General features: G+C 50.0%; 1 protein-coding gene across 5 annotated transcripts in view; it reads left to right on the forward strand.

The window, feature by feature from the left end:
* Positions 1-18,857, forward strand: part of HUWE1 (HECT, UBA and WWE domain containing E3 ubiquitin protein ligase 1) — a 1,878,220-nt gene that overhangs the window by 1,436,269 nt on the left and 423,094 nt on the right. For all 5 annotated transcript variants that reach the window (XM_085629865.1, XM_085629862.1, XM_085629866.1 and 2 more), the window contains 2 exons: positions 5,989-6,238; positions 6,892-7,016. In XM_085629865.1, coding sequence (XP_085485991.1) covers positions 5,989-6,238; positions 6,892-7,016 — 375 coding nt within the window. The remainder of the gene's footprint in view (positions 1-5,988; positions 6,239-6,891; positions 7,017-18,857) is intronic.

The following is an 18,857-nucleotide window of genomic DNA, read 5'->3' on the forward strand; positions in this document are numbered from 1 at the left end:
GGGCCGGTGGGAGCGCTTGCCAGTGCCACTCAGTCTGCTTGAAGGGCACATTTTGTGCCCTCCTTGCATAGTCCCGTTCAAACCAGCTCAGGGAGCCGTTGGCTCATGCTCTGTCGCAAAACTGGACAAAGGACATGAGGATATCCTCCCCACTGTCCAACTCCTTCCCTGGGAGGGACCCATGAATCGTCCCAACCCTTTCCTTAGGGTATTTAATGGCTTACCTGTGGGTGGGTCCCTAGATTTGTCGTGGGCTATGATTAAGTTCAGACATCACTTCTTCAAATGCCTGGGCACTCTGGACTTTGCTCTGGGCATCAAGGCTGCAACTGGGAAGACTCCTGCTGCTGTTGATTTAGTCGCTCTGCTTGTCTGCTGGAATGTCAGTGCCTGTGCTCCATACAGGATCCTTCCAAGGCCTGTGGGCATCCAAGACACCTGAAGGGTTCTCCCTTGAAGTGAAGGAGTCACTTCCCTGCATCTGCAGGCACCGCAACTAAGCTAACGAGTCTGCTGATCCTGGGCTCACAAGGACTCCGAAAGGCTCAGCAACACTGGTAGTGGTATTTCACAAACCTTGCGGCCTCCCTTGTCCTCTTACCAAGTTTGGGCCAGTATCCCTCGTCGAAGCCGCAGGAACCAAACCCCTATGCACTGCGTCAACTTGTAGTTGCAAAGGGTTGTTGGCTTCCTTCCATCAAGATCTTCGGGCTCCAAGTAGCCCCAACCTCCAGCATCTCCTGTGACCAAGATCTTCATTCTCATTGCATCACTTGCAACGTGGGCTTGCATCTCTGGTGAGCTGCTCGAGGCCCTCTTACGACTCCAGTGCTTCAACTTGTGGGTCCTCTTGAGGGTTGTCTTTGAATTATTTGGGCACCCCGGATTGCTTGGGGCCTGCCCTGACCCCTGCTTGCGGTGAGTCTCCTGGACCTTGCCGGTCCTGATATTTTACCTACTTCAACTTCTATGTTGGTTATAGTTGCCAAGGCTTGTTTGTGCTCCCGCTGGACACTGACCCCTCAACTCTCAACATCTAACGTGGGACAGCTCGTGTAGGGTTCCGGGAATTTCACAGCGTCACCTGGTCCACACAGCTGCACGTTCCAATGTCACAGTCGGCTCTCCTACAACACTAGACATCTCTTGGCATTAGTCTTCCATGTCTCCTGGTCACTCTTGAGTGGTATGAACTTTCCCCTCTGCTTGCAGGTTCTTCACATCTTGAATCCACCTTTTGGTTCCACCAGACACTTTCACCTTCCCCAGCAGCGGCATCTTCCGGAAGTCCTCCATTGGGTTAAACAGCGGTTTCAGACGCCACTTCACACCTATGCGCTTGGCTTCCCTGGTGCAGGTATCCTGGTTCTTAAAGTATCCACGGGTTGGTAGCTCTCCAACCTTCTATCTTCAACGACGTTTCTTCAGGATCCACTGGCAAGGGTCCTTCTTTAAAATTGCAACCGTGACTTACCCATTGATTTGCATTGATCCCTCATCGTGTTCCCAGTCTTCACATGGCCTCCGTAGGGCTCCTGGTTACTTACCTCGGGTGGGTCCTTGGGTCCCTGGTACTTCTGCGTGTTCTGGGTATAGTTTTGACTTAAGTACTGGTTCGCATCCCACTATTTTAGTATATGGTTTGGTCTCCGCATGGTGACCGCTGTGTATTTCGTGCTACTCACCTGTTTCTATTGAAAAGTATTGTGTGCATTGGGTAGCTCTCTGGCTATGGAATATCTGTATGTGTTAGTGAGTGTCTTATAATAAATACATATGTTCGAGGCATATGAGCTGCAGAGAACACACTTAGCATAGATCAGCATCCGGTGTTGGGCCCGGATGTTTGCACTTGTTTTTGTCTTGGAAAAGTCTTTGGAAGTCATGGGACAGGTGACTCCTCCTTTGGACTATAGTGCGCATGGGCATCAGCTCCATCCTCCGATTGTTTTTTTTCCGCCATCAGGCTCGGATGTGTTTGTCGCCCTCCAATTCGGAACAGTTACCGATTCCACTTTCTACGCGAAATCCTTCACCCTTTCAGCGGTATTGTCTCGATCGCGAACCCTAATCGTCGTGCATCTCTCCAACTCGAAGTCCTCGATTCCAATCTTCGACGAGGGCCTTCGGGCCTGCCTGGGCTTCTGGCTCATGGAAAGGACGCCATTCAATAAGTGTCCTCAATGTGGGTCGTAGTTTCCCCACACCGATCTGCATGAGGTGTGTAACCTCTGCTTGTCACCGAAGCACGAGCCCAGAGACTGTCCAGCTTGTGCCTTTTTCCGCTCCAAGACCACCATTCGGTATCGGCGAGCTCGGAGGACCATGGCTCGCTCGTCGACGGCCATCGCAGACGACATCTTCCAAGAGGGCGTCGATGTACCAGAGTGGGAGCGGGTCGAAGAAGGCCTCGTCAGCGCCTCAGAAGTAGACGACTCCGTCAAAGAGATCACTCCGACGAAGCGGTCGTAAGTAAGAACGTCGCCCCCCCCCCCCCCCCCCCCCCCCCCCCCTGCACCCTCGAAAAAGGCTTCGGTCGCAGCTTCACCTTCGGGCCCAGGTGCACACCGAGAGACTGCTTCCCATGCCCCGACCTTGGGCCTGGCAAAGAAGCCTACTAAGCCTTCAGGCAGCTCGGGCTCGAGTCAGCCTGCCGATGGTACCAAAACACAATCACCGGCCCCGAAAAAGAAACCGCCCTCCTCCTCCTCCGTGCCGACCGCTGCTTCCACATCCAAGCTCACGGCACCAAAATCCACAGGTTCCAACTCCGGAAAAAAATTCGGAGCCGAACAAAAAAACCACTCCTGAAGGGCTCGGATTCGGAGCCAAGGAAAGCCTCGGAACCGAAAAAACAACAAGTTCCACAGGCCACAGAGACTGTAAAGACGCACGGTTCCAAACCAACACAACACAGAACTGCTACAGAGTCGGTGCCGAAGAAGCCTACGTAATCAAAACACTCGACACCTAAAGACCAACCTCCAGCAGAACAGCTGTTCACACCAGACCCTGCTCAAGACTCTCATAAGGGATCCTAAAACTGGTCAATTGACTTAGTTCTAGGAAAAGACCACTAGAGGCGCCTGCACCGGCTCCACCACCTAAAAAGAGGGCCATTGCTACATCTCCTCTAAGACTCCCTTCTCCACCTCCTCCTCCACCTTCCCCACTAGACCGTACTCCTACACCAGTAGACGATGACACCTTGAATGACATGGGGGGAGGGTCCGGACGATGTGCCACTAGGGGATCCTAGTCCACCTTCTTCCCCAGACCCCTGGGATGACTATAACACGCCAGATGTCCCTAATGTTCCACAGGAGGACATCTACCCCGCATGGCCTTCCCCTCCAGAGGACACCATGGGCTTTAATCAGCTCGTCCACAGAGCTGCCCAATACCACGGGGTTGCCCTCCATACAGACCCCATAGAGCAGGACTTTCTAATGGATACATTTGACACCACTCAAAGATCCAACTCAACACTACCTATGCTTGAAGGCGTTATTAAGCATGCACCTGAGGTCTTTAAAGATCCTGTTAGGGCTCGAGTTATTAACCCCAGGATCGACAAAAAATATAAAGCTGCCCCTGACGACCCAGCCTACATTAAAGGCCCAGTATCCTTCGACTCCCTGGTAGTTTCTAATGCCAGGAAAAGGGCCAATTCTCAGACATCAGGTGCCGCTCCACCACCCGACAAGCAGTCTAAACTCTTGGACGCCTCTGGCAAGAGAACAGCCTCGCAAGCGGCTAACATATGGCGCATCGCCAACACTCAGGTGCTGTTAGTCGGGTATGATGGGGCACATTATGATGAACTAGAGTCCATAATGCCTCACCTCCCAGATAAATACAAAAACGGGGCCAATGAACTCATACAGGAGGGTAAGCTTATCACCAACACCTCCATCTGTTGAGCTCTCGCAGATTTGCGTACACCTTTCCACCTCTCCCACTCATTCCAATGGTGGTGCGCAAACTACAGCAACATGCACTGACTCTCTTCGTAGTTGCTCCAACCTGGGCCAGACAACCGTGGTACACCACATTACTGGAACTGTCCGTAGCTCCATGCCAAAAATTACACCTCTCACCACGCCTCTTAACCCAGAACCGTGGAGAGATCAGACACCCGGACCCAGCTCAGCTCAACCTTGCGATCTGGCTCCTGAGGTCTTAGAATTCTGTTACCTTAATCTACCCCCTGAATGCATGAAAGTCTTTAAGGAAGCTAGACGCCCCACCACTAGAGCCTGCTATGCAGCCAATTGGAAAAGATTTGTAATATACTGTCATACCAACAACATCGATCCCCTAGACGTATCTATCAACACATAGGTTACCTACTACATCTCCAAAGGTGCAATTTAGCCTACGCATCGATTAGGCTACACCTCGCTGCCATTGCTGCCTATTTACAAAATAGACTACACCTATCACTTTTCAGGGTGCCTGCCATCAAAGCCTCTATGGAAGGCCTCAAAAGGATAATTCCACCTAGAGTACCACCCTCGCCTGTGTGGAATTTAAACATCATTCTCACAAGATTAATGGGGCCTCCCTTTGAACCTCTGCATTTATGTGAGCTCCAATTTCTAACATGGAAAGTTGGTTTCCTAGTAGCAATCACTTCTCTTAGAAGAGTTAGTGAACTGCAAGCGTTAACTATTCAGGAACCTTTCCTACAAATTCATCACAATAAGATTGTTCTCAGAACCAATCCAAAATTCCTCCCTACAGTCATTTCTCCTTTCCACCTCAATCAATCTGTGGAGTTGCCCGTATTCTTCTCACAGCCACAGACATTTGCAGAAAGAGCTCTTCATACCCTAGATTTCAAAAGAGCATTGCTCTATTACATTGAAAGAACACAACCTTTTTGTAAGACCAAACAACTTTTTGTGTCATTTTCACCACCACACAAAGGCAAACCATATAGAAGTCTGGGATAGCTAGATGGATTGTTAAATGCATACAAATTTGCGATCACAAAGCAAAACGTACTTTATCTGTTCCTCCTAAAGCCCACTCAACACGAAAGATAGGGGCTTCAATTGCATTTTTAGGGAACATTCCCTTAGATGACATCTGCAAAGCAGCTACATGGTCTACACCGCACACATTCACAAAACACTATTCTGTGGATGTGCAAACAAAACAACAAGCTAGTGTGGGCCAGGCTGTACTCAAAACACTATTTCGAACTACTGCAACAGATACTGGTGGCTGCCGCTAAGGAGGAGTACTGCTATACAATCTAAACTAAGTGTTTGATCTGCAGCTCGTATGCCTCGAACGGGAAATGTTACTTACCAGTATGCATCTGTTCTTGGCATGTAGAGCTGCAGATCCACACACGCCCACCCGCCTCCCCAGCTACCTTTATCTGTTCCAGTATTATCTTATTTAGATACAGCACACACAGGTATCATTCTGTCTCTTGCAAAACTCCCATCATTTCCCTGCTGGCGAAAAACAATCTGAGGATGGAGCCGATGCCCATGCGCACTATAGTCCAAAGGAGGAGTCACCTGTCCCGTGACTTCAAAAGACTTTTACAAGACAAAAACAAGTTCAAACATCCGGGCCCAACACCAGATGGCCATCTATGCTAAGTGGGTGGATCTGCAGCTCTACATGCCAAGAACAGATGCATACTGGTAAGTAGCATTTCCCTTTTATAAATACACTGTGTGGTTCCTTTTCACTTAATCTATAACTATAAGATTATGTTCTGGTAAAACAAGCTGCTTTACACTCCTTCTGGACTAAGCCTGAAAGCTGCTGTCCACAGCTGCCACTTAGAGGGCTTTCTAAGGTCGTCTAAGACCACTAAAATCACCGTAAGGGTTGTCTGTATTGGTTTACGGTGCCCACTTAAGTGTACATGATATACCAAGCCAGCTTCTCACAGTAATGTTTTCTTTTCTCATCCTCCCATTTCATTCATAATGTCTTGCCCTTCTCTATTGCCTCCTTAAGCCTCATTGTCACCAGAGCGAGCTGAAGATTCCGATGCCCTGACCGCTGTCAGCAGCCAATTGGAGGGCTCACCTATGGACACCAGTAGCTTAGCTTCCGGCACGCTGGATGAAGGGGGTGGAGAAAACACTGGACATGTTAGCACTGAACAGCTGGGAGCTGACACTGCCAATGTCTCTGTCCCCCAAGATATCGAAGCACCATCTGAAAGTGAGGGCCAACCAGATCCTTCGCCCCAAGTAGAAGTGAGGCAAGTAGGCATATGTGCACGCTATAATGAGAACAGGACCTTTATGAGTGCATAATCTGTGAAATTTTATTTTTTGGTGCCACAGCAGTCGTGGGTTTTTATTCAGACTACACATGGAGTAGCGCTAGTAAGTCAATATTTTAGGTAGAAGGACTTACTTGACAAATATATCAATAATGCATTGAGCAATTTATCGTCTTTGGCCTGTCTGTGACTGAGGTATGTAGTTCTGAATACAGGTTCCCATGGCACATTGCATACTGTTGAGACAGGAGTTCATGGATGGCTGAGAAAATCTGTCCGACCCTCTTCGTATTTTTTTTGCCTACCTAAGGATTGTATTCCACTGGTCTCAATCTGTGAATTGCGTCATCGTTTTGTAATACATTCCAAAGTCAAACCTAGACTCGTTTAATCCTCCCTGCAGCCAACGGGTCGGTTTAAAGCAGAAAGCTGTGCTATAAGTGAGTGAGGATGGCGGTGGAATGGCATAGCTGACCATGTATTGTAGATTGGGGTTTTATACTTGTTTGATATTACAAAGGAGGGGAGACTGGTTGTATTCCTCAGAATTTGAGAAGATACATTTTGTAAATTGTAGCCGGGTTGATTACCTAAAAGTTAAAGCTTCCCCCTCTCCTCGTCTTTCTCAGTTCTTTTACAGTGTCATCAGAGCTCCCTACCACACAAGATTCTACCATATTGGGGGCGGATCCCAGGGGAATACTGGAAGAACCCCTCCCTTCAACAAGCAGCGAAGAGGAAGACCCCCTGGCAGGTAAAGCTGCAACCCATCTAGGTTTAAATCTGTATCTTAAAGGCAGAGTGAGATAAGCATCTGTTGCTGATGAACTGTTGTCATTTGCTTGTCAGCCAAAGCCAGTCTTACATTCTTAGATCTGTTGCTGATGAACTGTTGTCATTTGCTTGTCAGCCAAAGCCAGTCTTACATTCTTAGATCTGTTGCTGATGAACTGTTGTCATTTGCTTTTCAACCAAAGCCTGTCTTACATTCTTAGGGAGTAGGAAACATTCAGAACTTCTCACTCACCTCCGGTGAAAATTTCAAAGGACCCCTGTTTCTTATGAGCTAATTGTTCCCTCAGCAGCTGGCTTGCCACAAGTGCTGTGTCAGTGACTGACGCACATAGCTTATACCAATGTAACACTTAATGGATTCTTCTCAGTTAGATTTAAATTTCCCTCCTTGTGCGCAAGTAGTAGAACACAATTTGGCTGAGAAGCCAACCTAAATATATAATTTCAGTGAAAATTAAGCATTAATGACTAACTGTGAGAAAGTGCCATCTTTCTTGCATGGTATGCCCCCACTTTTTGCTGAATTGCTGAATGTACTTTGGCTGAGTGTGCCCTGGACTCCTGTAAATCAGGTGCCCAAGGCCCATGTTCCTTCCCTAAAAACTGTGCTGAAACCTAAATCCAAATTGGCAAACCCTGGCCACATGTCCGCCCTGGTAAATGGTACCCTAGGTACCCAGGACCTTGTGTCAGGAAAGGCCCCTAAGGGCTGCAGCACCTATTGTGCCACCCTTAGAGGCCCTGTACCCTGACACACACACACACACTGCCCTTGCAGGCTGCGTGTCTGGGTACAGAACAAAACAGTCGACATAGCACACCTCCCTGTGTGCCATGCCCACAACACACACTGCCCTGGCATACACCAGCCACCCCTCTAGCTGGGTGCCCTATGCCAGTGGTGTGGATACAGGTGCATGAGCCCTGTGCCCCTACAGTACCCAGGTCCATTCCTGGGCACTGTAAGTGCAGTGCTGCCATTTAAGAGTACATGGTGCTGAGAGCTCGTCAAACACGAACTCCACAGCACCATGATGGCAACACTGAAGACTGAAGTTTGGTATCACACTTCTCAGCACATTAAACCCGCACTGATGCCAGTGCAGGATTTAATGTACAATGCACGACAGAGGGCATCTTAGAGATGCCCCCTGAACCTAACCTACAATCGACGTCTTGTCTGAGGGACTGCCTAGGCTGCCACACAGCATACAGGTTGCTGGACCCATGGGTAGAGAGCCATCTGCTCTCCTGGGCCTGGTGCTAGGTCTCTTCCCCCAGGATGGGCAGGGGAAGCTTCAAAGGCATGTCGCCTTTGTGAGCTTCTCTAGGCCACTTGCTGTACTCAGCAACTGGCCCCTACCGGTTCTGACCCCCACCCTGGTGGGAAGACTGGCTGGCAACTCCAAGGAAGGAAAGGGGGTGTGCCAGCCTCTGCCAACCCCACCCCTCTGGTGGGGGAGGCGAGGTGAAGCACATCCCCGGGCTCTCGCCATCTTGAAGATGGGAAGCCCTGGTCAATCAGGACTAGGCTACTGCCCCCTTCCCACAGGGGAGTGGCAGGATAGGGGGTGTACCCACCCCAGGACAGAGACCTGTAACGCCCCTAAATTTAGTTTTTAGGGGCACCCTGAACCTGCCTTCCTGAGATCCAGATTCCGAAACAGCAAAGAAGATTAAGAGACAAGAAGACCTGTCGTGCAGCTGCTCACAAGAGGAAGACACCAACTGCTTTGGCCCCAGCCCTAACGGCCTGTCGACCCTTGAACCTGCTCCTGCAAAACCCCGGCTTCTCCAGTGGCCAGCAACCTCACAAACCCCGGATGACCTGGCTACCTTGTGACTCTGAGCAACTGGGACTCCCACGAGCAGTGGTACTGCTCAAAGCAAGTAACTGATCCCTGGCATCAGCCAGGAACCGCGAACCCTGCACACTCTGCACCCGCCAAGCCTGGCTTGTGCTGGAGTGAACAAAGACCCCGAGGACGTTCCCTCGGCGACTGTGACCCCGAATCCAGCAGCCAAGTACCCACCTCGACGCTCCTGACCACGCCTGCAGCCTCAAAACCAAGGACCCCTCCAACTGCGACCAGCCGAGGGTAAGATTTCCCGACACCAAAAGGCACCCCGGCACCCTGCGGCGCCCTGTGCCCAACTCCTGGGTGCCTACCTATCCTCCAACTACCCAACTTACCTCTTGAAGTGGTGGTCACCCTTGAAGACTCTTCGTCCCCGAGCTTGCAGCCTTTGTTAGTTCTTGAGCTTCTCCATTGCAATCCATTGAGCGCCCGAGGGCTCAATAGCACCCTGCACCCAGCCGCCCGAGTGCCCCTGGCAGTGCAACTTCTACTCTAATCTTCTTCCCCATTTGCCCTGAGCAAGTGACCAGGAGCCCAGCTCCCACAGTCGTGTGGCCTGCTAGCCAGCAGCCACCAACCAAGGGCCCCCTGCCTCCCAAAGGATAACATTGGGCCTCACTAACTCTGCACCCGGCTGCCCCTGTGCCGCTGAGGGTGTAGCAACTGTACCTACCTGACCATGGGAGACCCCGGAGTCTATGCCCAGAACCTTAACTCTGCCAGTCGAGTACTTACCCAAAAGCTGATAACTCTTTTCTTCCATAGGGTAACATTGACTGGTTTCACTTGGAAATTCTTCTAAGTGTGGAGTTTCTAAACTTTAAAATATTCACCTAACATCAACCGAGTAACGAAAACGGAAATACTCACCTGCTATTAGGAGAGATCCCAGTGCTGGATCTTGGTGCCCAGCACTGACCCTGAAAAGTACTTACGACCGTACTTACCACTAACTCTACTTTCGTCCATAGGAAACCATTGACTGTTTTTTCTGTGAAATTTCTTCGAAGTGTCGATCTTTGCAAACTACAAATATTCTTTAAAAATCGCACCAACTGTGAAAACGTAATTACTTACCTGTTTTAGATTGATGTCCCAGTACTGAGCCTAGGAGCCCAGCACTGGATTACAAAAGTAACAAGAACATACTTTACCTGCAACTTGAATTTCCTTCCATAGGATAAAATTGCCTAGTTTCGATTTTGCAAACTTACAAATATTTGTTAAACTTCACCTGTATAAACAAAACACATTCTTTCAACTTTTTACAGGTGGTGCCCCAGTGCTGGATCCCGAATCCAACACTGAGTTAGAAAAAGTAACTATAACCCCACTACCCTGCTAAGTGAAATTCCTCCCATAGGATAACATTGGTGATTCTATGAGAAAGTTTTTAAGTGTCAACTTTTAGAATACCAAAATATTGTTTAAAAATCACTACTGTAACCAAAACGCTTTTACTCAACTGTTTACAGGAAATGTCCCGGGACTGAATCCAGGATTCAGTCCTGTGGTTAGAAAAGTAATCCTCCAAGTAACTTAATTGCATTTAATTAGAAATTCCCATTGAGCTCAATGCATTGTGTTTGAAATTGTGTTGCCTATTGCAACAACTGTGTCTATTGCATTCAACAGCCTACTATTAAAAGTATTTATATAAAGCCTCTTATTCAGAGAAAGTATATTTTGATACCTAGTGTTGGTTCTAAAATAAAACAACCATATATTTTTTATACAATACCATTGGCCTAGAGTTCAGTTATTGAGTGTGTGAGACCATTTGCTGGCTGAGTGTGCAATAAAATGCTTTACACTGTCCTCTGATACTGCCTTACTGCTCGACCAAGCTACCACTTTAGAGAGTAAGGTTATATCTAACTTTAGCCTCAGTCAAACCTCTGGGGAACTGTGGACACTGTACCTATTTGGGAACAGTATATGCAGAGCCACTTTCTTACACTGGCACACCCCCTTTCCTTCCTTGGGGTTTCCGGCCAGTCTTCCCGCCAGAGTCTGGGTCCGAACCGGAAGGGGCCAGTTGCTGAGTGTACAGCAAGTGGCCTGGAGAAGCTCACAAAGGCGGCATGCCTTTGAAGCTTCCCCTGCCCATCCTGGGGGAGGAGACCTAGCACCTCGCCCAGGATGTGCATTGTTGCAGGCCCAAGAGAGCGGATGGCTCTCTACCAAGGGGTCCAGCAACATGTCTGCTGTTTGACAGCCTAGGCAGCCCCTCAGACAAGACGTGGATTGGGGGTTAGGTTCAGGGGGCATTTCTAAGATGCCCTGTGTCGTGTATTGCACATTAAATCCCACACTGGCATCAGTACGGGTTTAATGTGCTGAGAAGTTTGATACCAAACTTCTCAGTCTTCAGTGTAGCCATCATGGTACTGTGGAGTTCGTGTTGACTATCTCCCAGCACCATATACTCTTAAATGGCAGCACTGCACTTAGGGTGCCCAGGAATGGACCTGGGTACTGTAGGGCACAGGGCTCATACACCTGTACCCACACCACTGGCATTGAGCACCCAGCTACAGGCTGGCATAGGGCACCCAGCTAGACGGGTGGCTGATGTATGCCAGGGCAGTGTGTTGTGGGCATGGCACACAGGGATGTGTGCCATGCTGACTGTTTTTTTCTGCACCCAGACACTCAGCTTGCAAGGGCAGTGTGTGTGTGTGTGTCAGGGTACAGGGCCTCTAACGATGGCACAATAAGTGCTTCAGCCCTTAGGCCCTGGGTACCTAGTGTACCATTTACCAGGGGCTGACATGTAGCCAGAGATGCCAATTGGGTTTAGGCTTCAACACAGTATTATGGAAGGAACATAGGTCCTGGGTACCTGATCTGATTGGCAGGAGCCCAGGGCACACTCAGTCAAAGTACATTCAGCAATTCAGCAAAAAGTGGGGGCATACCATGCAAGAAAGATGGCACTTTCTCACACTGGGGTTCTCCATCTACATGCCGAAGTCACACCTGACCCCCTCTCAGAATCTCCTCTTTATATATTCGGGCTATGATTCATATCTTTCAGCCTCTATCCCGGGTTTCGGTCAGGATGACCCTGAGGCTGCTGGGCCTCATGTCCTCCTGCATCCTGCTGGCAGATCATGCCAGGTGGCATATGTGGGCTCTGCAGTGGGACCTCAAGTTCCAGTGGGCGCAGCATCAGGGAAATTTCTGTCCAATTGCATCCTGATCTCGGAGGGCACTGCACACCAATTGCATGGTGGCTTACGAACCAGGATTGAGTTGAAGGCAGATCCCTCTCCCTTCCCAAACCAGACCACACTGTGGTGATGGATGTATCTCTTCTGGGATGGGGCGGCCACATGGGGGAGGCAGAGATCAGAGGCCTCTGGCGGAGTCCGGGCTCCTCATCAACCTTCTGGAGCTTCGGGCGATTCGTCTTGCACTCGAGGCATTCCTTCCCTTTGTCCGAGGAAGAGTAGTGCAGGTGTTAACGGACAACACCACTGCCATGTGGACCCTATGTCAGGAGGCTCTCCACCTCTGGAGGTGACTGGAACATCAAGGCATTTCCTTGGTGGTTCAACACCTGGCAGCTTCTCTGAACGCCCAGGCAGACGAACTTAGCCGCAGGTGCATGATGTATCACGAATGGCGTCTTCACTCGGAGGTGGTGCAAGGTCTCTTTCAGCGGTGGGGAGAGCCTTGGTTAGATATATTCACCACCGAAGAGAACGCGCAATGTCAGCAGTTCTACGTGTTGGAATTTCCAAGGTGACGCTCGGCGACGCTTTTCGTCACGAGTGGAGCTGCGGTCTGTTGGACGCCTTTCCGCCCATACCACTTCTGCCCAGAGTGCTGAAGATCAGGCGCGACCGGGACCAAGTCATTCTTGTGGCCCCGGTCTGGGCTCAAAGAGTTTGGTATCCCGAGCTACTCAGTATGAGCGTGGATCCCCCGACCCGACTGCCTCTTCAGGAGGATCTTCTGTCGCAGCAGCAGGGGACGGTCCTCCACCCGAACCTGTCCAGCCTCCACCTCCATGCGTGGAGATTGAGCGGCGACAGTTGATTCCATTTGACTTGCCTCCTGAAGTCTGTAATATCATTGTCAGCCAGGCGTCACTCCACTAAATCAATATACGCTTGCAGGTGGAACAAATTTGTGGCGTGGTGCACAGCAAAGGCTGTGGATCCCCTTTCCGCCCCTCTTTCAGAAGTCCTTTTGTTCCTTCTTTCTTTGGCCCGGCAGGGCTCTGCTCTGGGCACTATTAAGGGCTTCCTTTCTGCAATTTTGGCCTTTCTCCGGCTCCCTGATCAGCCCTCTCTTTTCAAGTACCCTGTCATAAGTAGATAGCTCAAAGGCATTACTCACTTTTTCCTTCTTAGTCAGTTTGTGATGCCACAGTGGTACTTGAATCTGGTTCTTACTTATTTGATGTGTGCTCCTTTTGAGCCTCTTCACAACTGTCCTCTTTGTTTACTGACTTTAAAGACTGCTTTCCTGGTTGCCATCACCTCTGCTAGGCATGCGAGTAAGCTCCAGGCTCTTTTCTGTAAACCTGCTTTTCTGTCCATCCGGACAAGGTTGTGTTCCACACTCGTCCTTCCTTCTGGACAAAGTTGTTACTCCCTTCCACATTGGGCAAACTATCACCTTGCTGTGAGAAAGTGCCCTCTTTCTTGCATGGTGTACCACCACTGTTTGCTGAATTGCTGATGTACTTTGACTGAGTGTGCCCTGGGCTCCTGCTAATCAGGTACCCAGGGCCTGTGTTCCTTCCCTAAAACTGCATTGAAACCTAAACCAAATTGCCATCTCTGGCCACATGTCAGCCCCTGGTAAATGGTACTACAGGTACCCAGGACACTGTGACCAGAGAAGGCCCCTAAGGGCTGCAGCACTTATTGTGCCCCCCTCAGAGGCCCTGTACAATGACACTCACACACTGCCTTTGCAGGCTGAGTGTCTTGGTGCAGAACTAAACAGTCGACATGGCACACATCCCTGTGTGCCATGCCCACAAACCACTGCCCTGGCATACAACATTCACCCATCTAGCTGTGTGTCCTATGCCAGTGGTGAGGGTACCTGAGCATGAGCCCTGTACCCCTACAGTGCCCAAGTCCATTCCTGGGCCCTGTAAGTGCAGTGCTGCCATTAAAGAGTATATGGTACTGGGAGTTTGTCATTACGAACTCCACAGCACCATAATGGCTACACTGAAGACTGGGAAGTTTGGTATCAAACTTCTCAGCACATTAAACCCACACTAATGCCAGTGTGGGATTTAATGTAAAATGCACAACAGAGGGTATCTGAGAGATGCCCCCCGAAATTCGACATACTCCTAGTGACCTCAGGGCACACCAAGAAAAAGTGCATCAGTAGTCTGGCAAAAAGTGGGGGAGTTACTGCAACAGAAACCCACTGTTCGAGGCATATGAGCTGCCGATCACACACTTAGCATAGATCGCCATCTGTTGTTGGGCCCGGATGTTTGCACTTATTTTTGTCCTGGAAAGTCTTTGGAAGTCACTGTGAGAAAGTGGCTCTGTATATATATTGTTCCCAAATAGGTACAGGGTGTACAGAGTCCACAGTCCCCAGAGGTTTGGCAGAGGCTAAAGTTAGATATAACCTTACTCTCTAAAGTGGTAGCTTGGTCGAGCAGTAAGGCAGTATCAGAGGACAGTGTAAAGCATTTGTTGTACACACTCAGCCAGCAAATGGTCTCACACACTCAATAACTGAACTCTAGGCCAATGGTTTATATAAAAAAAATATATGCTTGTTTTATTTTAGAACCAACAATAGGTATTAAAATATACTTTCTCAGAATGAGATGCTTTAGTTAAATACTTTTGCAATATGCAATTGACTTTTGTAGATAGTTACAGGTTGTTGCAATAGGCAACACAATTTCAAACACAATAATGCATTGAGTTCAATGGAAAAGTTATTTGCAGTAGATTACTTTCAGGATTACTTTTGTAACTCCGGGACTGAATCCTAGATTCAGTCTTGGGACAGTTCTTAGAAACAAGTGATAAAAGTCGATTTAGTTACTGTTGTGATTTTTAGGCAATATTTTGCTATTTTTAAAAGTTGACAGAAGAAATTTCATAGAAAACAGTCAATGATTCCCTGTGGGTGAAAATTCAAGTTGCAGGTATAGTATGTTCTCGTTACTTTTGTAATCCAGTACTGGGTGCCTAGACTCAGTACAGGGACCTTTATCCAAAACAGGTAAGTAATTACGTTTTCAGAAATTATACGATTTTTAAATAATATTTAAAGATTGCAGAAAGTGACACTTCGAAAAAAATTCACAGAAAAACAGTCAATGATTTCCTATGGAAGAAATTTGGGTTACCGGTAAGTACGGTTGTGAATATTTTTCAGGGTCAGTGCTGGGCACCAAGATCCAGCACTGGGATCTCTCCTAATAGCAGGTGACAATTTTCGTTTTCGTTACTCTGAAATTTCTTCTATGTTATCCTATAGAGGAAAATTGGGTTATCAGCTTTTGGGTAAGTACTCGGCTGGTAGTTAAGGTTCTGGGCACAGACTCGGGGGTCTCCCAGGGTAAGGTAGGTTCAGTTGTTACACCCTCAGCGTCACAGGGGCAGCCGGGTGCAGAGTGAGTTAGGCCCAATGTTATCCTATGGGAGGCAGGGGGGCCTTGGTTGGTGGCTGCTGACTAGCAGGCCACGCGGCTGTGGTAGCTGGGCTCCTGGTCCCTTGCTCAGGGCAAATGGGGAAGTAGATAGGTGTAGAGGTTACACTGCCAGGGCCACTCGGGCGGCTGGGTGGAGGGTGCTTTTGAGCCTTCGGGCGCTCAATGGGTTTCAACGGGAAAGCTCCTGGTTGAACAAAGGCTGAAAGCTCGGGGACGTAGATTCTTCAGGTGTCACCACCACTTCGAGAGGTAAGTTGGGTAGTTGGAGGATAGGTAGGTACCCAGGAATTGGGCACAGGGGACCGCAGGGCGCCGGGTGCAGGGGTGCCTTTTGGTGTCGGGAAATCTTACCCTCTGTTGATCGCGGTTGGGGGGGTACCTGGTTCTGAGGCTGCTGGTTTGTACACCCCCTATCCTGCCACTCTCCTGTGGGAGCGGGGCAGTGGCCTAGTCCTGATTGAGCAGGGCTTCTCATCTTCAAGATGGCGAGAGCCCGGGGACGTGCTTCACCTCGCCTCCCCCACCTGAGGGGTGGGGTTGGCAGAGGCTGGCACACCCCCTGTCCTTCCTTGGGGTTTCCGGCCAGTCTTCCCGCCAGAGAGGGGCTTGAGAACCGGTAGGGGCCAGTTGCTGGGTACACAAAGTGGCCTGGAGACCCTCACAAAGGCGGCATGCCTTTGAAGCTTCCCCTGCCCATCCTGGGAGAGGAGACTTCGCACCTCACCCAGGATGTGCATTGTTGTAGGTCCAGGAGTGCAGATGGCTCTCTACCCAGGGGTCCAGCAACCTGTCTGCTATGTGGCAGCCTAGGCAGCCCCTCAGAGAAGACGTGGATTGTAGGTTAGGTTGAGGGGGCATCTCTAAGATTCCCTCTGTCGTGCATCTTACAGTAAATCCCACACAGGCATCCGTGTGGGTTTACTGTGCTGAGAAGTTTGATACCAAACTTCCCAGTCTTCAGTGTAGCCATCATGGTGCTGTGGAGTTTGTGTTGATGACCTCCCAGTACCATATACTCTTAATTGCAGGACTGCACTTATAGTTCCCAGGAATGGACCTGGGTACTGTAGGGGGACCGGGCTCATGCACCTGTACCCACACCTCTGGCATAGGGCACCCAGCTAGAGGGGTGACTGAGGTATGCCAGGGCATTGTGTTGTGGGCATGGCACACAGGGATGTGTGCCATGTCGACTTTGTTTTGTTCTGCACCCAGACACTCAGCCTGCAAAGGCAGTGTGTTTGTGTCAGGGTACAGGGCCTCTAAGGGTGGCACAATAAGTGCTGCTGCCCTTAGGGGCCTTCTCTGGTCACAAGGCCCTGGGCACCTGGGGTTCCATTTGCCAGGGGCTGGCAGGTGACCAGAGATGCCAATTGGGTTTTGGCTGTTAGGCAGTTTTTAGGGAAGGAACTCAGGCCCTGGGCACCTGATTGGCAGGAGCCCAGGGCACAACAAGGAAACGTGCATCAGTTATCAGGCAAAAAAAAGGGGGGGGGGGGGGTTACTGCAACAGAAACCCACTTTCTTACAGTCATGAGATAGGTGACTGGGCATCGGCGCCGTCCTCAAAAAAATTTCCGCATCGGGCTCGGATGTGTTTCTCGCGCTCCAGTTCGGAACTGTTACCGACTCCATTTCGACACACAATCCTTCTCCCTTTCTACGGCATTGTGTCGATCGCGAACCCTACTCGTCGCGCATTTCTCCAAGTCGAAGTCTTCGATTCCGGTTGAAGGAAGGCCTTCGGGCCTACCTGGGCCTTACCATTTGGCTCATGGAAAGGACGCCATTCAAGAAGTGTCCTCTGTGGGTCGAAGTTTCCCCACACTGATCTGCATGAGGTGTGTAACCTCTGCTTGTCACCGGAGCACGAGGCCAGAGACTGTCCAGCTTGTGCCTCTTTCTGCTCCAAGACCACCATTCGGGATCTGCAAGCTCGGAGGACCATGGCTCGCTCGTCAACAGCCATCCCCGACGACATCTTCCAAGAGTGAGTCGATGTACCGGAGCGGGAGCAGGGTTGAAGAAGGCCTTGTCAGCGCCTCCGAAGCCGATGACTCCGACGTCGAAGAAATCACAACGGCACATAGGGTCGTAAGTAAAGACATCAAACCCGAACCCCTCCATACAAAAAAGGCTTCGGTCACACCTTCACCTTCGGGCCCAGGTGCACACTGACACACCACTACCCACGCCATGACCTCGGGCCCGACAAAGAAGCCTACCAAGCCTTCAGGCGACTTGGGCTCGAGTCAGCCTGCCTCCGGTGCCGCAACTCAATCTTCGGCACCGAAAAAGTAACCGCCCTCCTCCTCCGTGTCGACCGCTGCTTCCACCTCAAAGATTTCGACACCGAAAACAACGAGCACCGACTCGCCGGCACCTGAAAAAACACCCGGAGCCGACCAAGAAGCCACTCCCCAAGAGTTCGGACTCGCACTCTTCGGAGCTGAAAAAAATCATTGGGACCGAAAAAGCATACAGAGACTGCAAAACAACACGGGTCCAAAGACACTCCGGAGCTGGTGCCGATAAAGCCCTCGGAACCGAAACACTCGGCGCCAAATAACCGACCTTCATCAGAAGAGCTTTTTCGACCAGACCCTGCACAAAAAACTCTGGTTGAAGACCCTAAAACTAGTCATTTGACACTAAGTTCCAGGAAAAGACCACTGGACAAGCCTACATCTGCTCCACCACCTAAAAAGAGGGACATTGCTATATCCCCTCTCAGAGTCCCTTCTCCACCTCCTCCTCCCCCCCCCCCCCCCCCCTCCCCCACCACCTTGTTCTTTTACACCATCTCCTGCACCAGTAGACGATGACACTTCTGTTGACACGGGGGGGGGGCGATGGGTGCAGACGATCTCCCACTAGGGGATCTCAATCGACCTGATTCCCCTGACCTCTGGGATGACTATAATACAGCTGATGTCCCTACTCTCCTGCAAGATGACATCTACCCCTCTAGGCCTTCCCCACCAGAGGACACCATGGGCTTAAATCAGCTCATACACCGAGCTGCTCAGTACCACGGGGTCGACCTACACACTGACCCTGTGCAGGAGGATTTCTTGTTGGACACTTTCGACAACACCCAAAGGTCCACATCTACTTTACCCATGCTCAAATGAGTTATTAAGCATGCGCCGATGTATTTAAAGATCCTGTTAGGGCTTGAGTCATCAACCCTCGCATAGAGAAAAAATACAAAGCTGCCCCTACAGACGCAGCTTACATTAAGGGCCCTGTTCCATTAGACTCCATAGTGGTATCCAATGCC

This window comes from Triturus cristatus, chromosome 10 (assembly GCF_964204655.1).
Source record: "Triturus cristatus chromosome 10, aTriCri1.1, whole genome shotgun sequence".
NCBI lineage: Eukaryota > Metazoa > Chordata > Amphibia > Caudata > Salamandridae > Triturus > Triturus cristatus.